At 41.5% G+C, this 25,344-nt stretch overlaps 3 protein-coding genes across 4 annotated transcripts; all 3 read left to right on the top strand.

The window, feature by feature from the left end:
- Positions 1 to 621: 621 nt before the first annotated feature.
- On the top strand, positions 622 to 8,418 carry LOC308690758 (uncharacterized protein). 2 transcript variants are annotated; one of them, XM_081365436.1, is made up of 5 exons: positions 622 to 853; positions 1,830 to 2,073; positions 2,153 to 2,319; positions 6,189 to 7,351; positions 7,460 to 8,418. In XM_081365436.1, the coding sequence occupies exons 2-5, from the start codon at positions 1,848 to 1,850 to the stop codon at positions 7,848 to 7,850; spliced, it is 1,947 nt and encodes a 648-aa protein (XP_081221562.1). In that variant the 5' UTR covers positions 622 to 853; positions 1,830 to 1,847; the 3' UTR covers positions 7,851 to 8,418. The 2 variants fall into 2 exon arrangements, with proteins under 2 accessions (XP_081221562.1, XP_081221563.1); XM_081365437.1 differs by having other exon boundaries at positions 632 to 893.
- Positions 8,419 to 8,522: 104 nt separating this feature from the next.
- dhfr (dihydrofolate reductase) lies at positions 8,523 to 12,378 on the top strand. The gene is made up of 6 exons (XM_081365711.1): positions 8,523 to 8,824; positions 9,256 to 9,305; positions 9,451 to 9,556; positions 9,652 to 9,778; positions 10,193 to 10,308; positions 11,885 to 12,378. The coding sequence occupies exons 1-6, from the start codon at positions 8,733 to 8,735 to the stop codon at positions 11,964 to 11,966; spliced, it is 573 nt and encodes a 190-aa protein (XP_081221837.1). The 5' UTR covers positions 8,523 to 8,732; the 3' UTR covers positions 11,967 to 12,378.
- A 10,024-nt stretch (positions 12,379 to 22,402) lies between these two features.
- Positions 22,403 to 24,998, top strand: ankrd34bb (ankyrin repeat domain 34Bb; the record flags this gene model as incomplete). Its single annotated transcript, XM_081365160.1, has 2 exons — positions 22,403 to 22,605; positions 23,546 to 24,998. 2 exons carry the CDS (start codon positions 22,403 to 22,405, stop codon positions 24,996 to 24,998), a joined length of 1,656 nt encoding a protein of 551 aa, XP_081221286.1.
- Between the last annotated feature and the right edge of the window lie 346 nt (positions 24,999 to 25,344).

Genomic DNA, 25,344 nt, shown 5'->3' on the forward strand with positions numbered 1-25,344 from the left:
CATTATCAAAGCAGAAATGAAAAAGAAGTGGCAGGAGGAGTGGAATATGGAAACAAAAGCAAGAATGTTCTACAGTATCCAGAAGAAGGTAGGAGGAATGAGAGAAAATAAAAGAAATAAAAAAGAAGACGACATTATTTTGAGAATGAGATTTGGGCATACTGGATTAAATAGTACGCTTAAAATAATAGGGAAACATGAAACTGGGTTGTGTGAGCAGTGTAATAGTATAGAGTCAATAGAACATGTCATTATTAATTGTCCTAGGTACAAGCAGGAAAGGATGATTCTGAAAGATAGGCTAAGTAGAGAAAAAATCGATTTGAAAAGAAGGAAATACTACAACTGGATTCAGGGCATGTATAGAGCAATATTTATTTATTTTTGAGGGGAAAATTGGCTTATTAGAAGGATATAGAGTTTAGTTATTATTAAAATTGTGTTTATAATGATGGGAATAATAATGTACTATTATTAATAGTTTTATTAGGTATTTTAGGTATTTATTTATTTATTTTTGTGGCGGGTAATGCAGGCTTTTCTGATCCACACTCCATTTCAGAAGGTGGCGGTAATGCACACTAAAAAGTTGTTTGCCAACCGCCATTAAAAGTCAGAAGAAGAAGAAGAAGATTCATCTCCAAATAACACTAGAAGGTGGCGCTCGTGCTACACGGAAGTGCTGATTTTATTTCAACTTAACTGAATTTGACTCTTCTTCATCACTCAACAAACGGGAGAAGGAGGAATAGAAATGGTTTACTTTCTGCAAACAACTGACAACTGTTTGCTTATACACAATTGCTAAATTTGTCAAACTGGAGCGAGGAAAGTGTTTAGACGGTGTTTAAAGGTCTGTCGTGTTGACATACAGAAACGTTAGTTCATTTGTTGTAAGTGACATTACATAACGTTAGTCAGTGATTTCTCGTACTACTACGGCCTCAATAATACATTTATGGGCTTCAAACTTATGGATTTGTGTTTAGACTGAATATTAAGGTAATGTTTTGTGCTCCTTGGCAACGATATTACCTTAATATTCAGTCTAAACACAAGTCCATAAGTTTGAATCCCATAAATGTATTATTGAGGTACTGTTTTGTGCTCCTTGGCAAAGACATTACCTCAATAATACATGTATGGGCTTCAAACTTATGGACTTGTGTTTAGACTGAATATTAAGGTAATGTCTTTGCCAAGGAACACAAAACTGATCTTCAACTGTTGGTAAGACCTATTTTTTAGTAAATTTAATTTACTACTATTTAACACTGATGATTCAGTACACCTGCTATTTTGTTGTATTTTGGTCAATTGTATATTTTAAAATAGGTTTTCTCTTATATTTATGAGTATTAAAGGGATAGTTCACCCAAAAATGAAAATTCTGTCATCATTTACTCTCCCTCAAGTTGTTCCAAACCTGTATGACTTTCTTTCTTCTGCTGAACACAAAAGAAGATATTTTGAAGAAAGTCGGTAACCAAACGACTGATGGACCCCATTGACTTCCATAGTAGAAAAAAAAAAAATACTATGGATGTCAATGGGGACCAGCAACTGTTTAATTACCAACCTTCTTTAAAAAAAATTTAGGAGAAATCCTTCTCCTAATTTTTTATGTTTAGCAGAAGAAAGGAAATCATACAGGTTTGGAACAACTTGAGGGAGAGTAAATGATGACAGAATTTTCATTTTTAGGTGAACTATCCCTTTAAACTATGCCTTGAGCAGTGCGCACTGCTCTTTACAGGTGAGGTGTGGCTCTGTAAGGCCATTGTGCTTCATGTCATGATAAATGCTTTTATTTTCTTTATCTATGTAAGTAACTGTCAGGGTCAAATATGCCCTTGTTCCGGCAACTCAAGCCCACGCCAGAGAGGGAAAGTCAGAAGAAGAAAAAATGTAAGAATGAATGGGCTGATGATGAGGACAAACCTTCCACACTGATTGGCCTTTGCCTTCAAAGCCTAGCTGAGAACATGAAGGATATGTGGGTGAAAGATTATGCCCAAAAATACATGGACCAGTATTTTTTCAGATACGTCATGGGTCCTTTCAGCTCATTACGTGAGTATTGAAAAGACTTGTGCATGTGTGAGTGAGTGTTTATCGAAGTATCTATCTTATCTGTGTGTTTCTCTTTCAGCTGCGGAGATGTTAGAAGAGCTGTTGTGCATCCTGTCCTCGCGTAATTTGTTGACACGTGCGGCCCTGCACCTCCTCCTCCTCCCACAGCTGAGCTGTCTGTCCCTCTCATCTGCATGCAGCCTTGTCAATGCCAACCTCTGCTCTCTTATCCAGATACGCTGCCAGGTTAAACACACACACCCCTTCTAACTTGGGTATATTTAGTTTTTTGCACACAGTTTGCGCAAACATACAGATGAGCTTGTAAGGCTTCAGTGAAATTTCACCCTTATCAGACAGCAAATACCAGATACGCCAATTAGATCTGAATTTCCATTGGTGAATATCAGTGCCGGCAAAGCAGCAAAAGAATAGTGTTTTAGGTAAGCTTTGATGAATAATATACTGTTGTTGTTTACGGTTAGTTGCACACAAAATTTATCACAGTCATTGTGCAGTGGAAGCCTTCCCTGCTAATTATGACCGCCGCTAGCGTAGCTAGCGAAAGCGGTCATATAGGGATTGTCAAAGTTTTTTTTTTTTTTTTTTTTCGTCACCTTACTGAATTTTTCGTCAACGATACCAGGGACACCGAAGCACCGGGGAACATGAAATTTGGTGGGCATGTAGCCCCACTAGACTTCTAAGGAAAAATTTCGTTTGGTCCCCGGGGGCCACTCCCCCCCGCGCTGGGCCCCCCCAAACCCCAAAAAATGCAGTTTTTCCTAAATAACTACCTGAACCGTGGCACCGAGGATGAAGAAATTTTTATGGTATGTTGGTCTACTAGACTTTTACGGAAAAATTTTGTTTGGTCCCCGGGGGCCACTTCCCCCCCGCGCTGGGGCCCCCTTAAATTTTTCGTCCACGATACCAGGGACACCGAAACACCGGGGAACATGAAATTTGGTGGGCATGTAGCCCCACTAGACTTCTAAGGAAAAATTTCATTTGGTCCCCGGGGGCCACTCCCCCCCCCGCGCTGGGCCCCCCCAAACCCCAAAAAATGCAGTTTTTCCTCAATAACTACCTGAACCGTGGCACCGAGGATGAAGAAATTTTTATGGTATGTTGGTCTACTAGACTTTTACGGAAAAATTTCGTTTGGTCCCCGGAGGCCACTTCCCCCCCCGCGCTGGGGCCCCCGTAAATTTTTCGTCAACGATACCAGGGACACCGAAACACCGGGGAACATGAAATTTGGTGGGCATGTAGCCCCACTAGACTTCTACGGAAAAATTTCGTTTGGTCCCCGGGGGCCACTCCCCCCCCGTGCTGGGCCCCCCCAAACCCCAAAAAATGCAGTTTTTCCTAAATAACTACCTGAACCGTGGCACCGAGGATGAAGAAATTTTTATGGTATGTTGGTCTACTAGACTTTTACGGAAAAATTTTGTTTGGTCCGCGGGGGCCACTTCCCCCCCCGCGCTGGGGCCTCCGTAAATTTTTCGTCAACGATACCAGGGACACCGAAACACCGGGGAACATGAAATTTGGTGGGCATGTAGCCCCACTAGACTTCTAAGGAAAAATTTCGTTTGGTCCCCGGGGGCCACTCCCCCCCCGCGCTGGGCCCCCCCAAACCCCAAAAAATGCAGTTTTTCCTAAATAACTACCTGAACCGTGGCACCGAGGATGAAGAAATTTTTATGGTATGTTGGTCTACTAGACTTTTACGGAAAAATTTCATTTGGTCCCCGGGGGCCACTTCCCCCCCCGCGCTGGGGCCCCTGTAAATTTTTCGTCAACGATACCAGGGACACCGAAGCACCGGGGAACATGAAATTTGGTGGGCATGTAGCCCCACTAGACTTCTACGGAAAAATTTCGTTTGGTCCCCGGGGGCCACTCCCCCCCCGCGCTGGGCCCCCCCAAACCCCAAAAAATTCAGTTTTTCCTAAATAACTACCTGAACCGTGGCACCGAGGATGAAGAAATTTTTATGGTATGTTGGTCTACTAGACTTTTACGGAAAAATTTCGTTTGGTCCCCGGAGGCCACTTCCCCCCCCGCGCTGGGGCCCCCGTAAATTTTTCGTCAACGATACCAGGGACACCGAAACACCGGGGAACATGAAATTTGGTGGGCATGTAGCCCCACTAGACTTCTACGGAAAAATTTCGTTTGGTCCCCGGGGGCCACTCCCCCCCCCGCGCTGGGCCCCCCCAAACCCAAAAAAATGCAGTTTTTCCTAAATAACTACCTGAACCGTGGCACCGAGGATGAAGAATTTTTTATGGTATGTTGGTCTACTAGACTTTTACGGAAAAATTTCGTTTGGTCCCCGGGGGCCACTTCCCCCCCCTGCGCTGGGGCCCCCGTAAATTTTTCGTCAACGATACCAGGGACACCGAAACACCGGGGAACATGAAATTTGGTGGGCATGTAGCCCCACTAGACTTCTACGGAAAAATTTAGTTTGGTCCCCGGGGGCCACCCCCCCCCCGCGCTGGGCCCCCCCAAACTCAAAAAAATTCAGTTTTTCCTAAATAACTACCTGAACCGTGGCACCGAGGATGAAGAAATTTTTATGGTATGTTGCTCTTAAGGGCCCACATCAACCTAGCCCATAATCACTCAGTTGTGATTTGCGCCCCTCCCATAAAAAATGAAAATGCAATATTATTCTGCTTTAATCGCCCCTATCTTCAGTGGAGATGTTCAGAACTGCACCATATTTCATGTGTATGATTAACTTGACATCCTCTGGGGATATCCTCTGCTAAGTTTTGTAGAATTTCATCCATGGGGGGGTATAAAATAAATTCATTTATGTGCACATTTAGTGACTGTACACTCATCGGCCTGTAGATGGTGCTGTTGAGCGAAGGGTTGCTGGTTTAGGATGATACTGTCACACACACACATGCAGGAATACAAACAAACGCAAGCATGCACACACACTGACATCCACACGCACAGACACACACCCATACACACACATACAAATCCACATGCACAGACACACACACACAAACACACACGCGCACACATGTACGCACACATACATACACGCACAGACACACACACACAGACACACACATACACAAACACACACACATACACACATACACACACACACACACACACACACACAGACAGACATGCACATACTATTACTTTTTTTAGGTATATACATAAACACGCAATACAGCCAAATTACTCCACGTCATTTATCTTTGTGGAAAGCCAGTGCAGGCCTGAGCGGCGGTCATATTTTGTACCGCGATGCGGTACATCTAGTTTATTAAATATGTGCAAGGAGGATAAAAAATTCAGTATGCAAATATTAAAAATAACATCACTGTTGGCTACATTTTGAATGCTGAACAATCTATCATACATCAGTGGGATATTTTTCAACTTTAACGATTAAATGTGATAAAGCAGATAGATAATATTTATGAAAAAAATAACAAATAAAATTATTAAATAATCAAATCCTATATAATAGTAATATAATAAAAAAAAATATTAATTGTTACGATTTTTTTTATGTTTTTAAAAAAGTATCTCACCAAAGTATCATGTATTTGGTCAAAAATACAGTAAAACAGGAATATTGTGAAATATTACAGTTTAAAATATTACTCCAGTCTACAGTGTCACGTATCCTTCAGAAATAATTTTAATATTTGGTGCTCAAGAAACATTTCCTCTTATTACTAATATTGAAATATTGAAAACGGTTATGCTTGATATTTTGTGAAAATCGTGATGCATTATCTGATGAATAGAAAGTTTTAAAGAACAGCATTTACTTGAATTTTGTTTTGTAACGATGTAAAAGTTTTTTTTCTGTCAATTTCGATCAATTTAATGCATCCTTGCTTAATAAAAGCATTTGAATAGCAGTGTATATATTGTAATTAACATAATAAAATAGAACAAACCCTTATTTACCCAAACCAGAATGTTTGGGGAATGTTAGTAAAATGCTGCCTTGCAAACACTGTAAAAACATGCAAACAAATTGTGAATGTTAGTCTTGTCTGACAATACATGCAAAGCTCTTACAATTCTTATTTTCACTCACTTGTCTCTGTCTTGCACAGAATCTTCAGTCTCTGGATCTTAGTGGTGCACAGAATATATCTGCATCAGTGCTGTGTGAGCTCCTAGGCAGCCAACGTCGTCTCCGTTTCCTTTCCTTGGCTGGAACTCTTTGTGATCAGAGAGTGATAACGGTGGTTTGCCGCCAATGCTCCAAGCTGAAACACCTGGATGTGTCACGGTGCCTTCACCTCACCCCTGCAGGCCTTCTGCCTCTGGCCTACCAAGAACCCCTTGTCTTGAATGCAAACACTTTCAGCAGTCTGCTTGCGTTGGATATCGGTTTAGCAGAAAATGAGAGCGATGCAGTAGCGGCAGTTGCATTCCTCCTGCTTAGCTTGTCTGGTCTTCAGAGGTTGGCAGTGGAGGGACTGGGACAGGCTTGTGTTCTCATACAGAACAGACAGTTTGAGGTGACAGAGGAGTTCACTCGTCGAGAAGGTGTGCCACATCTTAAAGACATGTGGGCAAAGCGGACACAGGAAGACCACTTGAAAGATGGCAGTTTACTGAGCGCAGATGGAGAGGAGAGTTTTACTTTGGAAGGAAAAATAGATGAATGGTTATCAATAGAGGAGAGTCACATGGATGCTAGTGATACTACAGAGATAAATGAATGGGCAGGGACTTCAGGAGAGGGTTATAAAAAAGATGGAGGTAGAAGTAGGGATTGTAATGGAAGGGATAGTGTGACAACATCTCTCAAGGATGTACAAGGACTGTCTCTGGATACTTTGGAGGCAGTAGGGAAGATCTGCCCTGACCTGCATGTCCTGTCTTTGGACTGTCTCCAGAGTAATGCTCATCATAATGCTGACAACTTCGAACAGGCAACCATTTTAGCCAGAGGACTCAGTAGGTTTTCTGGACAGCTACACTGCCTTTCTCTACAGTTTGCTGGTCTTCTGTCTGATTTGGTTCCAGCCCTGATAGCCTCAGGCTCACACCTGCTTTCGCTCACCTTGGAAGGGATCAGAGCTGATGGACATGCTTCTCTTCTGGAGCTCATCCATGCCTGTCCCAGACTCAACTCTCTCACTGTACATTTAGACCCGCCCAGCACTAATTTGAATGGAGATGATGATGACGCTGAGGAGGAGGGTGAAGACGAAGGCCTTCTTTCTAATCTACCATGCCTTCCACACCTCCACTCTTTAACACTAAAGTAAGTCAAATGTTGTCATTCTTGCTAAACTTCATGCTGATGCTCTTTTCCCTTGAAATCAAATGTGCTATATACTGCTTTCCATTCAGCGTTCTTTTTTCCCAACAGTTTTTCATTGGATGAACGGCAAATGAAGCCTGCATTGTGTTGGAGGTCTCTGAAGGGAGTGCTGTGGGCACTGCTTAGGGGTGCCTCACTCCTTCGGAAGCTCTCGCTAATCGCTGTTCCCTGTCGACTGGACCCTGTATTTAGACTTGTCCTAAACCATCCGGCCAAACCCCTCGGGGCCCTAGACAGTCCCCCACTGCACTGCCTTCGATCTGTTAGTCTGAACCGCTCAGATATCACTATGGAGACTGTAATGCATATTGTAAACACTTGTAGGCGCTTGTCCCATTTGGATTTGAGTGGATGCTGGGCAATGACTTTAAACAATATCACAAAGTTACAATGCAAAACCAAAAGGAGGCGCCATACACTGCAAATAACATGGACATGAGCTGGGGAAAGAAAAGGCCATGCTGAGATTAAAAAATAGTTGTACTGTCAGTATCATTTTTGTGTGATTATTCTATAAAACTGGGATATTCTAGTTAATATATGTATAAATATAATATGCATTTAATATACATAATGAACAACATTCATCAAAGATGCAAGGATAAAATTGTTTGATACAATGAAATAAAATATAAATTGTCCATTTTCTATCCATATATGCCCATTTTGGCCTTTGAGTTTTAAAATTGTTTACCACATTCTGTACTTTTGGACCGGTATTCATTTTTTTGTTTGGTTTTGTTGTGTTTTTTTTAAAGATGAACTAGATTGTTCATTACATGCTTTGTCAAGTTTTAAGAAAGTGTCATGCACTTTGTTATATTTGAATACTTTTGTTTTTATGCAAATATCCTAGGATAAGAACAAGGAAAAATCATATTTAAAATGTTTCTGTTGTTTCATCACAATCCTTTGATGTCGCTGGGAAATGTGTAATAAAATGCAATAAATTATTATTTAGCAAAAAAAAAACGTGTACCAATAAAATATTGCACTGATATCTGTTCATTTGTGTTGTGTTTATATATTTATCCGCGTATTCAAAGAGTGCTCATAAACGCTGCTTTCAGTCTGTGCACTTTTTTTATTGATGAGCTACTTTTCAATACATGTGACAGGAAGAGCGACTTCGCAATAATATAGAATAAGTTCATTGGACAATGTACTAGCGTCAACGCAATCCTACAGCAAATCAGTATACGAGCGTTACGTAACGTCATTCATATTTATGAGCCATACATTCGTACGTTCGATGGCGGGAAGACCAGACAGTGCATAGTATTAGCAAAAGTTGGAATTGTTATTTACATTCAGGATAGTCATGTTTCGAATACTCAACTGTATAGTAGCAGTTTGTCCAGATATGGGAATAGGGAAAAATGGAAATCTACCATGGCATCCAATAAGACTAAGGTGAGCGAGAAGCCGATCGTTGTTGTTGTTGCTAACTCTCCATGTTCTGTTATATTGATACAATAATATCGAAAGTGTTGGTTGTTTTCCAGGGCAACGTGTTATGAGTTTCGTATTTTGCAACAGCTATAAGTTGTTACTCGTTTGCAGTGATCATTTTTAATATATATATATATATATATAAATGGATGTTGTGACAGTTTTTCAAAATGACTATTCACAAATTAATAAAATGAAAACGTCTTATAAAATCATTGAGACAGAATGGTAGAAACAAGAATATTAGCAATATGAAATCGAATATTTTATGATTTCACAGGTCTTGAGTAAGAGCTTGAACTTTGTCCTGCAGGAAAAAAAAAAAAAACCTGACATGTTCCTAACCTTTTACACAAACCAAGCTTCAAAAAGCTTCTTTCTTATATTTTTAGTAATGAATTCAAGCACTTTCAGAAGATGACCATGACCCCTTCAGTTGAGGGTAATACAGTGCTTTCATATTTGTCATTCCTCTTATTGTCTTTTTTTTTTTTCATATTTTATTTGTTTGTTCTGTAATTAGTCGAATCTTTAACCTAATCTCTGTATTGTTGTCTTTTGCATTCACTCTGTATGTCATTCGACAGGTAAAAAGAATGTGGTCATCATGGGCAGAAAGACTTGGTTCTCTATTCCTGCACAAAACAGACCCCTAAAGAACAGGATCAACATAGTTCTCAGCAGAGAGCTCAAGTAATCTAAATGCTTGCACTTTATTTAACCTTACAGTAGACTGCTACCACTTATACGTTTAACATGTTTTGATTTTTCTATCACTCACTGCATAGGACAGCCCCAGAGGGAGCTCACTACCTTGCTTCAGACTTGAGTTCAGCTCTCCGTCTGTTAGACAGCTCTGAGGTCGAAAAACAAGTGGACCAGGTTTGGATAATTGGTGGCAGTGCTCTGTACAAGGTTGGTACAGGACTGACTGCCTACACCAAACAATGATCTCTAAACCGTCCCGTCACTGCAACCTTTTCATTTACTTCTCATATTTCTATTTTTGATTTCCTCCAATTTCATGAAATTTATTTATATTTGTTTTGTAAAGTAATATGATATTTCCTAATTTTGGGGTGAAATTGGCTGTTTCACCAGTTATACAGTGTGCGTGCACCAACATACATTATACACCCACCTATACTTTGTTATAGTTACAGCTCAGTGTAGTTCAGATCTCTGTATAATCAGTTGTTATGGAAACTGCCTCAAGGCAAAATGCACAAAAGACTCCCTTCCTTCATACTCCTTCCTCTTCATTCTGTTAATATCTTGTACAATGTAATCATCATACACTGTTTGTGAATGTTGTGCTGTGTTCTTTAGGAGGTGATGGAGCGTTCTGGTCCCAGGCGCCTTTTTGTAACACGGGTCCTCAAGCAGTTTGACTGTGACACATTTATACCTGATATTAAAATGGACAAGTACAAGCTCCTGTCTGAGTGAGTGCTTGTACAGTTGTTTTAATGCTTACATTGAGGTCTGTAATACATGGAGAGAGGTTAGCATTGCAGTTCATCACAAAGGCAGTTGCTCAGCTCAAACTTTTTTTTTTAGCCAATCACCTTAGCCGTAAATGCCATGTGATTAATTTCTCTAGAGCTGCTTTGAAGTCTTTCATTCCCTGATGCTATTTTGCAGTTTCAGAAAACAATTCCGGCCTTCCGTTGCGCATGTTATTCATATGCTATTTTAAGGGCGCATGCTTGGCCATAATCAATGTAGCGTGTGCACAACGCGCATACACTTTGCTTATCTCATCTACACACAGACGCAGCAGTTCTCATTTTTAGAAAACCATACATAATTACAAGGAAAAATATTAACACACGAGGGAAATCATTGTTGTGTCCATGAAGATGTGAAAAAATAGGCATAAATCTAGCTTACACATTTACCCAAATTATCATACGCCTGTTTAACCGAAGCTAATTTGGGTGGGTTTCTCCCATCCCCATACAATGTCACTTCTCTGTGTTTTACGGCCCTGACGAGAACGTCGGTCTCCTCGGCTGTGAACCGCTCCTGGCGTGCGCCTGGCAAATCCGCCGTTATAATAGCAATCCGCCATGGAACAAGCACGCCTCCTCTTAAAGGGAATGTGAGATGTCGCCCTGATTGGTTTATTTCACGTTACGCCCAAACCACACCTATGAATAATGAAGCTACTTCAGACCAACCCATTTTAGATTTGCGTCGGGCACAAAAGTCATTTATCCCACCGGTATAATAGCAACAGCGCCCAAGACCCGCCCACAAAGTTACTTGCGTTTCGCGCTTGATACTTGCATTTCAGATCTTTAAAATAGGGCCCTTTGTGTCATAATGATTTGTAGGAGCGATATTAAATTTATATTTGTGTTAAACTTCAAAAAGGCCATTTGCTAATGCTAATACGGCACCGTTTGAAACACTTTCATTTATAAAGTACAACCTTTTTATACATGTTTAGGAGTATTTGTCTTGTCGTATCCTTGAATAAAGTAGATGGATTTATTGGCACTGGAACAGACATGGTGTATTGTGTATCCAGAGAGAATAGTGAAGAGAGTTGCATCAATGAGAAAAAAAAGCTCTCTTGTTATGTAAAAATGGCATCTAGCATCAAAGGTGGATTGCATCAAATGTCACGTCTCTCAGGCTCACAGTAAGCATTTAAAGAGAAGTTAAATCCACACAGCATGTTGATCGCTGTCACTTCTGACAAAGAGCAAAATGGATTTTGTTATGTGTGTTCTCAAATTCATTTGATTATTTTCAGCAGTTAATTGGAAGTTAACAAGAATCTATATCATCCAAATAGATGAAAGTTGAAAAGAGTATTTATGAAAGTACAAGGCTATGTTGTGTTGTGCATGTTATGCAATCGTGTTGTGTCTGTATTATGTTTTGTTTTAAAGGTTTTCTTTCCTTGTGTTCTTAGTTGCAATGCATGTTTGTAAAATCAGTCCTGACTTAAAAAGTTGGAAATGTCTCATTGCTCCTTCTGTTTTTTTTTTCTTGTTTCCTTCTGGTCAGATTCCCAGGTGTGCCCACCGGCTTACAGGATGAGAATGGTGTTCAGTATGTGTTCGAAGTGTATGAGAGTACCGACCAATAAGAAGAAAATCTTTTAAGTAGGAGACGTGGGCTCTGACATGTTGCATGATGTAGTAGTTTTCATTTTAATTATGCTTGTAATTTCCTGACCCCTTCACCCCTTCTTCTCTCTATCACTTCATATCTCATGTCCACTTTCCTTATTAATTAAAATTTCAAAAGCCAAAAATATGTTGTGATTCCAGGACAATTAAAAGATACGATGTTACTTCCATGATTGTTCTTTTGAAATTCTTTGTGTGGGCTTTTTCAGTTTTATATACAAAGTGAAAAGTAGACAGAAAATCATGGGAAGAAAGAGGGTGGGTAAAGGGCGGTAAAATCAGCCGGATTCAATCTCCCATGAGCACAAAATCTCAACATGTTGCATAGGGGCTGACTGCTAAGTCTCTGCTGATTTCTGGCCTTTTCTTAATGATTTATATGAGGTTGGAGAATGAATCTGAAGCACCTGGTTTTGGACCACAATAATGTATTTTTGAGGAATGTGGTTCCTCAAAAATCCGGTCCTGTAGGGCCACTGCCCTGCAGAGTTTAGTTCCAACCCTAATCAAACACACCTGAACAAGCTAGTCAAGGGCTGTGTACCAATTCAAAGGCTGCATTCTTCTAAGGACTCGGACTTCAAAGGCAGTCCTTCGATGACCGCTAAGGTCTGACTGTTGTTAAATGGGACACTCTAGCCTATGGAAAACTGTTCTTGTCTCCTAGCAACTGACAACTGCCGTTGAAGAGCGGCAGTAACGTTTACTGGACTTAAGTTATATCCAACCGCCTAAAAACAAAACAAGGTTCACAACCTGTCTAAATGTTCACCTTTGCCCATTTATGTACATAATGTGTAAACATGTAAAATCGCTTCTTGGTAAGATAAAAGTCAATATTTGAGCTGCTTAAATTTAGGTGTGAATTCAGGTTGTTTGGGACACTTTTTGCCATTGAGATGAGTGGGGAAAAGTGTCCCAATCAACCTGAATTTACCTCTATATATGTTTATTCTTACAAAATTAGATTATTCGAGTAAGTAGAACCTAATGCAAAAAAATGTAAGTAAAATCAGTAAAAATTTCTCTAACAAAAAATCTTGTCGTCACTGGTGCGTAATGAATTCTGGGGTCCATGTGTTGTAGCCTTAATTTCCCCCGAAACGAAGGGCGCATTTCGAGGCCACATTTGAAGGAGCCTTCATCGCACAATGGGGACGCAATCATTCTTCGAATTGCGGCCTTTCAACGATGTAGTCTTGGAATTAGGACACAGCAAAGGTCTTCAGTTACTAGAAAATTGCAGGTAAGTGAGTTTGATCATGGTTTGAGCTAAACTCTGCAGAACAGTAACCCTTCAGGGCTGGATATGAAGAGCCCTGTTATTGGGCCTCCTTTTTGCAGCCAATACAGCTCATCGATTCATCTTGGGAATGACAGATACAAGTCATTCACAGTGGCCAGAGGGATTTTGAGCCATTCTTCCAAAACAGTGGTGGCCAGGTCACTATGTGATGCTGGTGGAGGAAAACACATGTTCCTCCATAATACCCCAAAGTGGCTCAAAAATATTTAGATCTGGTGATTGTGCAGGCCACGGGAGATGTTCAACTTCATTTTCATGTTCATCAAACAATTGTGTCACAGGTCTTTCTGTGTGTATTGGTGCATCATCATGGCCCCACCTTCAGGGTACAATGTTTGAACAATTAGGTGCACATGGTCCTCCAGAATGGTTTGGTAGTCCTTGGCACTGTGCCCATCAAGCATGGTAGGGAATACTATGATATTGCATCCCAAACCATCACCGTCCACCCCCAGGCTTCACACTGGGCACGCAACAGTCCAGGTGTTAAGCCTCTTCGGGGCTTCTCCACACCGTGACTCCCACGGATGTGGGAAAGACAGATCAGACACACCAGAGAATGTTTCACATTATCCACAGCCCAAGATTTGCACTGTTGGCACCATTGAAACCGACATTTGGCATTGGCACGAGTGATCAAAGGTTTGGATAGCAGCCCTGCCTGACCATATTGATCCAGTGGAGCTCCTGTCGAACAGTGTTGGTTAAAATAGGAGAGTGAATTTAATTTAATTTAATCCTGAAGTGAGTTGGGCAGCTGTGGTTTTATGTTTTTTTGAATACAATCCAGGTTAATACCTGGACATCCCTTTCAGACAGTTTCCTCTTGCGTCGACAGTTACTCCTGCTGGATGTGGATAATGTGCATTTTGGTAATGAGTCTACTGCAATATTGCAACTCCATATGGTAGAGAGTTTGTGTGATATGCTAAAAACAAAGTTGTTTAATACAATTAAAATTCGCTCAAGGATTGTAAGGTCAGCCTCTTGAGAAGCTATATGATTCAGCTTATTATAACAATTTGTTAAGGCTGGCTAATAATATAGTCTCTGACCGTAATAATGTCCTGCATAATGAGTTTGTTTTATTACTATCAAACCAGAGGTACAGGGTTCCAAGATTCAACAAAGTGAGGCTGAAGCACTCTTTTGTGCATCAGGCTATCTTAGAGTTGAATAAGACACTTAATCAAAAATCAACAATATAAGTGAAGGTGTTGTAGTGTTGTAATTATAGCCTAAGCGTAGTATAGGAGTGTAAGGTGTAATGTAACATTTAAGGAAGTGTATAATGTGTGAGATTTTTTTGTGAGTGTATATTGTATTGTGTGGATCAAGTGTATGTCAATGGTGATGGATGTTGATTGTAGTAAACATTAGAGATTTGTCTAAAAATAAAGTATTATATCATATCATTACCCTGCATACCATAGTTCTCAATACACCACAAAGACTGGCAGTCCTGGACACAGATGAGTCAGAAAGACGCACACCAAAAATGTGTCCTCTTTTGAACTCTGATATGTCTCACATAATGTTGTGTGAATTGCAATCTTTTATTTACAGATGTGCCATTGCTCTGTTAATTCAACCTTTAAACTCTGCTCTTACTGATGGAATGTAAAATCAGTGAAGATTGGCCACCAGTCAATACAATAAGTATTCTTTTATCTGTATCAGGTTGTGTTTCAGATATTCAGAAAACAATCTACCTAAATTTGATAGTTATAAATCGTCTTTTCCACATCTGCTATCCACTTAATTATTCCTCCATCTTGCCAACTGCAAAAGACAACCTGTTCATTTCCATATCCAATAGCAACTGAAGTGTATGCTATTACGCCCGTCTGAAGATCTGACTGCTTCATGAATATGCATGTTGTGTTTCATCCTCGGACTGGCTGATTGACAAAGGTTGTCATAGTTCAGAGAAGAGTCACAATACTAAATCTTTCAGGCTCACCCACACAAACTCCTTCATGACCCCATTTTAAAAAGCCAAATGCTGCAATCAGGCACAACCTTTTTTAAGCTGATTGTTTTTGACATGTCAGCCTAATGTAGTACTACGAATGTTTACGGCCAGGCTGAAATAAACCTGACTGGAATTCCAATTACCCAGCACATGCACCTTAAGTAGCACTTAGATATATTTTCAGGGTACAAACAGTATCTAGAGACTTGACAAGGGTTTACACTTCATTAGCTTATGCAAGCGAGTTGCCATTTAGATTAAAAGATAAAAGAGAGCAGTTGGAGGGCTGTTTAAGACTTCTAGTTTTTATTATCAAATGAAACTTTTTTCCCATTTTTAATCCGTTAGGAGTCTTATTATTGGCCCTTCAGTGCCATCATTGCAGTTTTAAAAATAGTGACTGCATCACTCAAACGGATCAATACACTCCCCAGGAGCTAAACTGCTGCCTCAAAGGCGAGACAGTTGTGTCATAATGATGTAATTGGACAATAGGTGCCATCACTGTGCGATCATGTTGACATCAGAGTTAGGAACAAATGAGAGTCTGCGTACAACCTCTGCATTCGAGTTCAATAACTCCTTCGCAATGTGAGAATAATGGAGCTATCACTTACTGACGCTGGATGTGCTGTGACTGGCGTCACCTTGCTCTATTAAGCTTGACTGTCCTCTTGGTCTGTGGTGAGCTCGGTAGCTTGAGCACAGGCACTTGTTCTCTTTCTCTCTCCTGTATCTGTGCCACTCTTTGATTCACCTTCAGTGAGTGCACATCTCCACATGTTCATCTCCCACTTCAAGCTCCAGCTTTAGTCTCACCCCTGGATTACTCGTCTATTTACAAAGATGACATGCCACAGGAACAAGCTATTAGAAATCTAGAGCAGCGACTGGTTTATAAGAGGTAAGGACATCATTTAATCTCCTTTAAAAATATGCATACTTTTTTAATGTAAAATACAAAACTTTACCTTTTTATGCTGTATAATTAAATTTTTATGTGTTAATAAGTTAATATGAAGGTTTTCTTGCAGACTTTTTTAGATTTGTGATGCTGTTGGTATGGCTTACGGTATGTTGTGAGTGGATAAAGATTTTTTATTAGTGTTGACCTTGGATCTGTTCTATAAAAATACGAGTAAAAATAGTTCACACGAAATAGCATCTTTAGATGATAATACAGATGATTTTCAGGAACAATGGGCATTGTTTGTGAAAAATGTACACATATACACAGATGTATATAATATATATATGTGTGTGTGTGTGTGTGTGTGTGTGTGTGTGTGTGTATACATATATATATATATATATATATATATATATATACACACATATGTTTGTGTAAAAACAACAATGTCCATTGTTTCTGAAAATCATCTCTATTATCTTATACGTATATATATATATATATATATATATATATATATATATATATATATATATAATTTTTTTTATATATATATATATATATATATATATAACTTTACTTGAAAATCCTCCATATATACAGTATATGGATTTCAAGTAAAGTTCATTTGCGTTTAATTTGTTAATATATATTTTTTTTAAATCACACATTAAGTACAAATGATATTTTAAAACAATCTTATAGGCCATTACAGTACAAATGTAGTTTAAATTAAATACAAATAAATCAACTTTAAATACATCATGCAAAGAATTAATTTCCAAATTAACCGTTTGCTGCTTTCGCTGTTTAGCATATGAATCTATACTATGGACATGGAAATTTATCTTTATATCAGCTGAGGAAGCTCATAATTTATTCTCCTGGCAAACCGCGAAAGCACATTACCCTCATTAATCAAGACACACAAAAAACTATTCTTATCCACTTATCAGTTGATGTCACAGAGAGTGCGTTTTCATTTTCCCTGCAGGTGTTTTAAGAGGGACAAATTCAGCTCACCATTTGCGAGGAGAATTAAGCATTGCGTGATCTGGCATGAATCACAGATGCACACAGGTGTGTGGAGTGGTCTGTTTGGTGCTCCACTTCAGTACTGCTGCTGCAACAATCACCACCCTCATCTGTTTTGGGCCTCATTTACTCCATGCTTTTTAGCACGAGGCAGCAACAGAGGGAGAGAGGCCTGTCATTAAAAATTCTCTCTGTTCCCAAGGGCGATTGAAGACTAGGGGAATGACACACAAAGCTGTGGTTTTAAATGCCAGCCCAGGGAGCTGTAGGAATTAGCAGCTTGAACCGAGATGTCATGCAGGCATCAGGCAGTTTGCTTGTACCAGACCAATCAGGACTTTAGCCTGTCTGTACAACTTGATTTCAAAAGCCAAACTGTCAGGACAAAGTGTTTTATTAGCATAATAAACATGACACGCAAAGAAAGAAAGAGATGAGGAGGCTCTTGTTCAGGAAAGACAGACATAATTAAGGCTATTAAAGTTAGGTATAAAGGTATTAGAATCCACATGTGTGTGGTTTTTTTTTTTAAGAAAACATTTATCCACGGTTCTGACGCACTCTCTAATCTAGCATTTGTCACATGCAGCCTTCACTGCTAAGAAAAGCTACATGAGAGTGTCAGCCCAGGTTTTCATCCTTTTCATTTTGTTGGAGGACACAAAAAGATTAATTTCCTTACTCCTCTTACCTCAACTCCAGTGAATTCTCATTTATAAACCTGAGTGAGGCAGTCTCGCGCTCGCTGTTTGTTAAATAAAGAGTGCACTGCAACTGCACTTTGAGTTGAGAGAACAAGGCCACATGCACAATAGACTTTATAAAGGAATGTCTTCGTTCTATGTGGCAAATACAGATTGCCTCAAGCTATTGAATTTCAACCTACTGACAAAAACACTGCTATTTCTCTTTTAAGAACAGACTGTGCATGTCTGGTGAAGGCTTACATGCTTAAAGGGATAGTTTACCCAAAAATTAAAATAAACTGTCATCATTTACTCACCCTCAAGTTGTTCCAAACCTGTATGAGTTACTTTCCTTTGCTGAACACAAAAGAAGATATTTTAAAGAATGTTTGTTAACAAACAGTTGATGGGCCCCATTGACCGCCACAGTATTTATATATATTTTTTCATATACTATGGAAGTCAATGGGGCTCATCAACTGTTTGGTTTCCATTATTCTTCAAAATATCTTCAGTTTTGTGTTCAGCAGAAAAGAAATTTATACAGGTTTGGAACAACTTGAAAGTGAGTAAATTAATTCATTTTGGGGTGAACTATCCCTTTAAGACATGACATATACTACACATGCTAATTTAAAAGTGCATGAAAGTACTGTAGAAATTAAGCTTAATCGACAGCATAGTAATTTCAAAGCATCTCTGTCCTTTTCTTAAAAAAAAGCAGAAATCAAGGTTACAGCAATGCACTTAGTGAAGTTCACAACATAACTTCCGAGCATTAGTAGTCCCACTGGGGGGTATATCTAAGCTCTAGTTGAGGCTGCTTCTTCGAGTCCCTCCACTGCGGACAGCAAGCCAAATACGCTTAACCTTATTAGCTTAAAGATTATATGGGCAAAGGAACTCGCGAAGAAATAAATGGGGCTGGTTTTTAGAAGATTTATAAAAAACACTTGATCCTTCTGTTAAAACGTATTATAATTGTTGTTTGAAGAGTAAAGTTGTTCTCATTTTAATGACATTTGGTGTTTTAAGTGTTATGTTGTCATGGCAATGAAATAAAATATTATAGAACTCTGGCTGTCACATAACGGATGAATATGAGACGAGGATTCAAATGCAGAGGAATTTATTGATGACATGCAGACAGGGTAACAAACTCAAAAAACACAGCTCCAGGAACACGCAACAAGGACAACGAACCAGCACAAGACTACAAACACAAGAGACTAAATAGGGGAACAAACAAAGGAGGGTAACGAGACACACAGGTGGGACAAATTAACCAATAATCAGATAACAAGATGGGAAGGGCTAGACAATAGACAAGCACATGGCCCAAAATAACAAAACACCCATGTGCATAACAAGACAGGACAGGCTTGTAACATTACCCCCTCCCTACGGAGCGGCTACCAGACGCTCCATAAGACCAGGGCGGGACGGGAGGGACAGACCAGGGCGGGACGGGAGGGACAGACCAGGGCGGGACGGGAGGGACAGACCAGGGCGGGACGGGAGGGACAGACCAGGGCGGGACGGGAGGGACAGACCAGGGCGGGACGGGAGGGACAGACCAGGGCGGGACGGGAGGGACAGACCAGGGCGGGACGGGAGGGACAGACCAGGGTGGAACAAGGGGAATGGGCAGTTCAGAAGGCACACAACGTTCGGGAGACCAGGGCAGAGCAGACAGTCCATCTGGCGGCCAAGGCGGAGACGACAGTCCATCTGGCGGCCAGGGTGGAGAAGACAGTCCATCGGCCGGCCAGGGCGGAGACTCTCCCTCGGGTGGCCAGGGCGGAGACTTTCCCTCGGGCGGCCAGGGCGGAGACCTTCCCTCGGGCGGCCAGGGAACAGACACCACCTGCTCAGACTCAGGAATAGACACCACCGACTCAGGAACAGATACCACCGGCCCAGGAACAGACACCACCGGCTCAGGAACAGGCACCACCGGCTCAGACACCACCGGCTCAGGAACAGGCACCACCGGCTCGGGCTCAGGAACTGGCACCACCGGCTCGGGCTCAGGAACTGGCACCACCGGCTCGGGCTCAGGAACTGGCACCACCGGCTCGGGCTCAGGAACTGGCACCACCGGCCCAGGAACAGACACCACCGGCTCAGACACCACCGGCTCAGGAACAGACACCACTGGCTCAGGCTCAGGAACAACCGGCCCAGGAACAGACACCACCGGCTCAGGAACAGACACCACCGGCTCAGGAACAGGAACTGGCACCACCGGCTCGGGCTCAGGAACTGGCACCACCGGTTCGGGCACTGGAACTGGCACCACCGGTTCGGGCACTGGAACAGACACCTCAGGCTCAGGAACAGACACCACTGGTTCAGGAACAGACACCACCGGCTCAAGAACAGACACCACCGGCTCAGGTTCAGGAACAGACACCACCGGCTCAAAACCAGGAACAGACACCATCGGCTCAGGTTCAGGAACAGACACTACCGGCTCAGGAACTGGAACCACCGGCTCGGGCACTATAACTGGCACCACCGGCTCGGGCACTATAACTGGCACCACCGGCTCGGACACTGGAACTGGCACCACCGGCTCGGGCACTGAAACTGGCACCACCGGCTTGGACACTGGAACTGGCACGGGCACTGGAACGGACACTGGCTCCGACTCAGGAACGGACACTGGCTCCGACTCAGGAACGGACACTGTGGGTCCGAAAGGCATCTCCAGGATTCTGGCCAGACGCTCGAAGTAATCTGACAATGTCCCAGAGGTCACCAGAATGGGTCTCAGGGGTTCATGCTCAGCAGGACGGACGTGGAGTTCAGGCTTGGGTGGACTGACGTGAAAAGACGACTCGTTGGGACTGACGTGCACCATCTCTGTCTGGGCAGACGTGACGTGAGCCGTCTCTAGCTGGGCAGACGTGACGTGAGCCGTCTCTGGCTGGGCCGACGTGACGTGAACCGTCTCTGGCTGGGCAGACGTGACGTAAACCGTTTCTGGCTGGACAGACGTGACGTGAACCATCTCTGACTGAACCTGAGCCGACCTTCTCCTCCGCCGTCCCTTCGGACGGCTGCATGCAGACTCCGAAACCGTCGATGAAGTCCCTACGATGAATGGAACCAGTGGCGAAGACCTTATACTGGACGAGATCAGTGGTGAGGGATCTGTGCTGGACGGTCCCCGTAGTGATGTCCTTCTAATGGGCGAACCCGACGGTAGATGAACCTCTGGGTTGAGGAGAGATCGATGTAAAGAGTGATGCTGGAACTCTCCTCTATCACCTCCTCTCCTACAGCCTCCGCGGGTCCCAGAAAATCTGGCCAATCGGGTTCCCTCAAACCGCTGAAAATCAGCAGGGATCTTAACACTATTAACAGTCACAGTACGGATCTCACCGCCTCCCGACCGAGGGCCGACTGCCCTGATCTCCTCATTCCTCTGAGCACACATGGAAAAATACTTAAATAAGGAGATCCCATTCTCCCTCTCCACGGGACAAAGTTCGCTCCGCTGAATCCACATGATGGCTGGTTCGTTCTGTCACATAACGGATGAATATGAGACGAGGATTCAAATGCAGAGGAATTTATTGATGACATGCAGACAGGGTAACAAACTCAAAAAACACAGAGCTCCAGGAACACGCAACAAGGACAACGAACCAGCACAAGACTACAAACACAAGAGACTAAATAGGGGAACAAACAAAGGAGGGTAACGAGACACACAGGTGGGACAAATTAACCAATAATCAGATAACAAGATGGGAAGGGCTAGACAATAGACACGAGCACATGGCCCAAAATAACAAAACACCCATGTGCATAACAAGACAGGACAGGCTTGTAACACTGGCTGAGTAAAAGTTTACAAATTGGCCCCATTCACTGTCTCACTGTAAACCAGATTTTTGTGTTGTAAAGAAAAGGAGGCACAGGTTGGAATGAATTATTCTGTTTATCAACATGATGTTAAAAGCGCTGTCGATTGAGCTTAACTTGTAATAAACTATGTTGCATAATTGCAGGTTAGGAACAAAAATATAAATAAATTAAAAATTAAAAGAATATAAAAGAAAGAGTAATTAATATTATGTAACAGGATTAGATAACTAATTCAGTTTTCTTATGTCTTCTTGTCAAGTACCACCTAGACATGCCACCTACCTAGTCATCATAACAAACATCTTCACATTAGTGTCTACCCGATGAATGGCGAGAGACACTAGATTAGCAGGAAACCTCTTTAGCATATTCTTCTGAGGCGAAGAGGGAGAGAACATTTCAATGTCAAGACATCAGGTTTGCTTTGATGCGAATGAATTGGATAAAAAGCAAACACTTAAGTGAAAACCTTGAAAAACTCTGCTTATGAAAAAGTATGCTCTCATTCTCTTCCCTGACAGAAGCCAATAAAGAAATCAGCTTCTATGACCCACTGAGCCAACCCGACATTAGCCTCTCAACGGTCACACCACCACATAATCATGGAGGACTCAACAGAGGTGCGCACGGGTGGAAACTCTTTGCTGAAAGCAGTGTATCTGTGCCGCCTGAGGTTAACGCGCCTGCTGCTGGAAGGAGGGGCTTACATTAATGAAAGCAATGAGAGAGGAGAAACTCCACTGATGGTGGCCTGCAGAAGTCACCATGCCGATGCTCAGAGTGTGCCAAAACCCAAGATCATCAGGTGGGTCTCCTGTAAGTTGATTAGGTGATTGTACAATGAAACTTATATATTAGGTTTTTTTTAAAAGTACATAAAAATGCAGTTCATACACACAGTGACTCTTGAATGATGAGTGATAAATGATGAAAAAAAATGCATATTTTTAATTTCTGAAATTAATATCATTTTGATATTTGTAAAAAAAAAAAAAAAACATTTGGCATGATTTTTATTTATTTATTTTTTGGAAAAAAATATTGCATGAGGGTCAATAAATCTCTTAAGATATCCGAATATTTGACCATTTTATAATACAGGATCATATAAGGAATCCCCAAAAAATATATTTAAAAAAGAAAATAAAAATAAAGTTTTACCTTAAAAGATTAAATACCTTTATTCAGCAAGGACTCATTAAAAAGACTGGTGTAATTCCTGCTGATAATCCAGTTTTGCCATCTCATTAATAAATTGCATTTTAAAAGATAAATAGAAAACAGTTAGGCTATTCTAAATTGTAGAAACAAAATTAAAAAACATTTTTAAAAACATTTTAAAAAATTAAAAAACAAAATTAAAAACATTTCACAAAATTACTATTTGTGTGTATGTTTGATCAAATAAATCTTTGATCAAACTTCTTTTTTGGATCAGATGTGTACACTTTTTACTTGATGGTAACACCACATGATTCATTGAATCCAATGTTGAAAATGGCATAAACGTTTTTTTTTTTAAATCATATGAGTATAGTATATATAGTATATATTACATAGTATATAGAAGTATATATCTACTAGATAGTACTATATATTCTATCTATATATCTTGGTGCATGTGTTATACTACATTTTTACTTATAATTTCCAAGATTTTATTTATTGTGGACACTCTGATTGACTCTCTCATTGATCCCTTCCTCTATGAGCTCACTCTAATGAAGCAATCTTCTTCTCAACAGGTATCTTCTTGAAAATGGTGCAGACCCCAACATTCAGGATAAGTCTGGTAAGACAGCCCTAATGCATGCCTGCATAGAGCGGGCGGGCGATGAGGTGCTGTCGCTTCTGCTCTCCAGTGGAGCTGACCCTAGTTTAGAGGACCACAATGGTTCCTCTGCTCTGGTCTACGCAGTTAACGCTGGAGACAAGGATGCACTGAGAGTACTTCTGGACGCCTGCAAGGCCAGGGGCAAAGAAGTCATCATCATTACAACAGACAAACTACCCTCTGGAAGACAAATGACCAAACAGTATCTGAACGTACCACCACCTCCAAATCTTGAGGACCGGTTGCACTGTGCCTCTGCGTCATGTATGTGCCCCTCTGAAATGAATCTTTTTACCCCGCATATCTCACCTCCCACTAACAACCAATCTGAGACCTTGGGATCCACTCTAACACTTCCCACATCCAAGGCAGGATCACCGACACAAGATTCAAGCCCTCTGCAAGCGGCTAGTGTGGTGAAGCTGCTGCATCTACAGAGGCTTAACTCAGAGCCCTGGCTGAAGATCCCTCCTTCTCTGCTACAGCAAAGCAAGTCCTCATCCTTGACCGAGGAACTTCTAGATATCACCCCCGAAGAGGAGCTCTCATTTGGGTACAATGGTTGCAGACCTCTACTGAGAACGAAGGTAGCTCGGCACCAAAGCATTGACGTCAAAGACTCTACTTGTCTGCTTAGAGCCTCTGAGACAACATCTGATGGCGAAAGAGAACTAACAAAAGAACAGAAATGGCTCAGTAGAAAAATGTCCTACGATGGTGAGTTGCTACCGCACTCTTCCTCACATCAGAACCTCAAGCAGGCATCCATCTCAGATACTGCTACTGTGGACCGGGACCCAGAATGCCTTCCCAACCTGGCTGTTTCAAGCCTGCGCAATGTGTTTCGTCGCCGCAACTTCGGAATGGACCACTACAGTTCGGACTCTCAGTTGCCTCAATTTGGGAGCCAACCCTCTGAAGACCTCGGGAAGGCTGGAGGAGGCGGAGGAAGTGGGGGGACGGAGAAACGTAAGCTTGTTACAAGCCGCTCCTCCACTCTCTCTGGATCCAGAGAGTCTCTGGAGACTGTCGTTCAGAGGAGGAGCCCGGCGATGCTGGAGCGGAGGGGATCTGGAGCCCTACTCCTAGACCATATCTCACAAACCCGCCCTGGTTATCTGCCACCTCTTAATCCGCATGCACCCATTCCAGATATCAAAGTCAACACCAGTGTTGGCGTCAACAGTGGAAGCAAGCCTGTGGCAGGAACTTCACCCGTTGTTCCTGGATTGAGGCCTTTTGTCCCCATTGCCCCGAGCCATCCCAGAGATCTCAAGAACAAGAAGAGTCTTTTAAGACGACACTCCATGCAAACTGAGCAGATCAAGCAGCTGGTCAATTTTGAGGAAATCTTTGGTCAGTAAACATCACAGAGGAAAGTTGTGGTAAATATAGAAATTTCATTTGTCAAAGTCTGAAATCTGAACAGAATACATTTTAAATATGAATCATAATAAACATAAACCACATCCTAAAATGCACTTTCCAGACTGGACAGTGGTAATATGTTTATTTTGACTATTGTAAACTTGCTGCACTTTACTGCTGTTCTTTGTACTCTCACTCATTAGTGCACTGAATCAGAATACTGAAACGTTGCTGCTGTTTAATGTACTGCTGTCTCTTTAAACCGGATTTATGCCTGCAATGTCTTTGTATTTACAACAGACAAATTGTGACTTGTGACTTGTATTTATCCGATTGACTGCA

The sequence above is a fragment of the Scardinius erythrophthalmus genome (genome assembly GCF_964197995.2).
Source record: "Scardinius erythrophthalmus genome assembly, chromosome: 5".
Classification (NCBI taxonomy): domain Eukaryota; kingdom Metazoa; phylum Chordata; class Actinopteri; order Cypriniformes; family Leuciscidae; genus Scardinius; species Scardinius erythrophthalmus.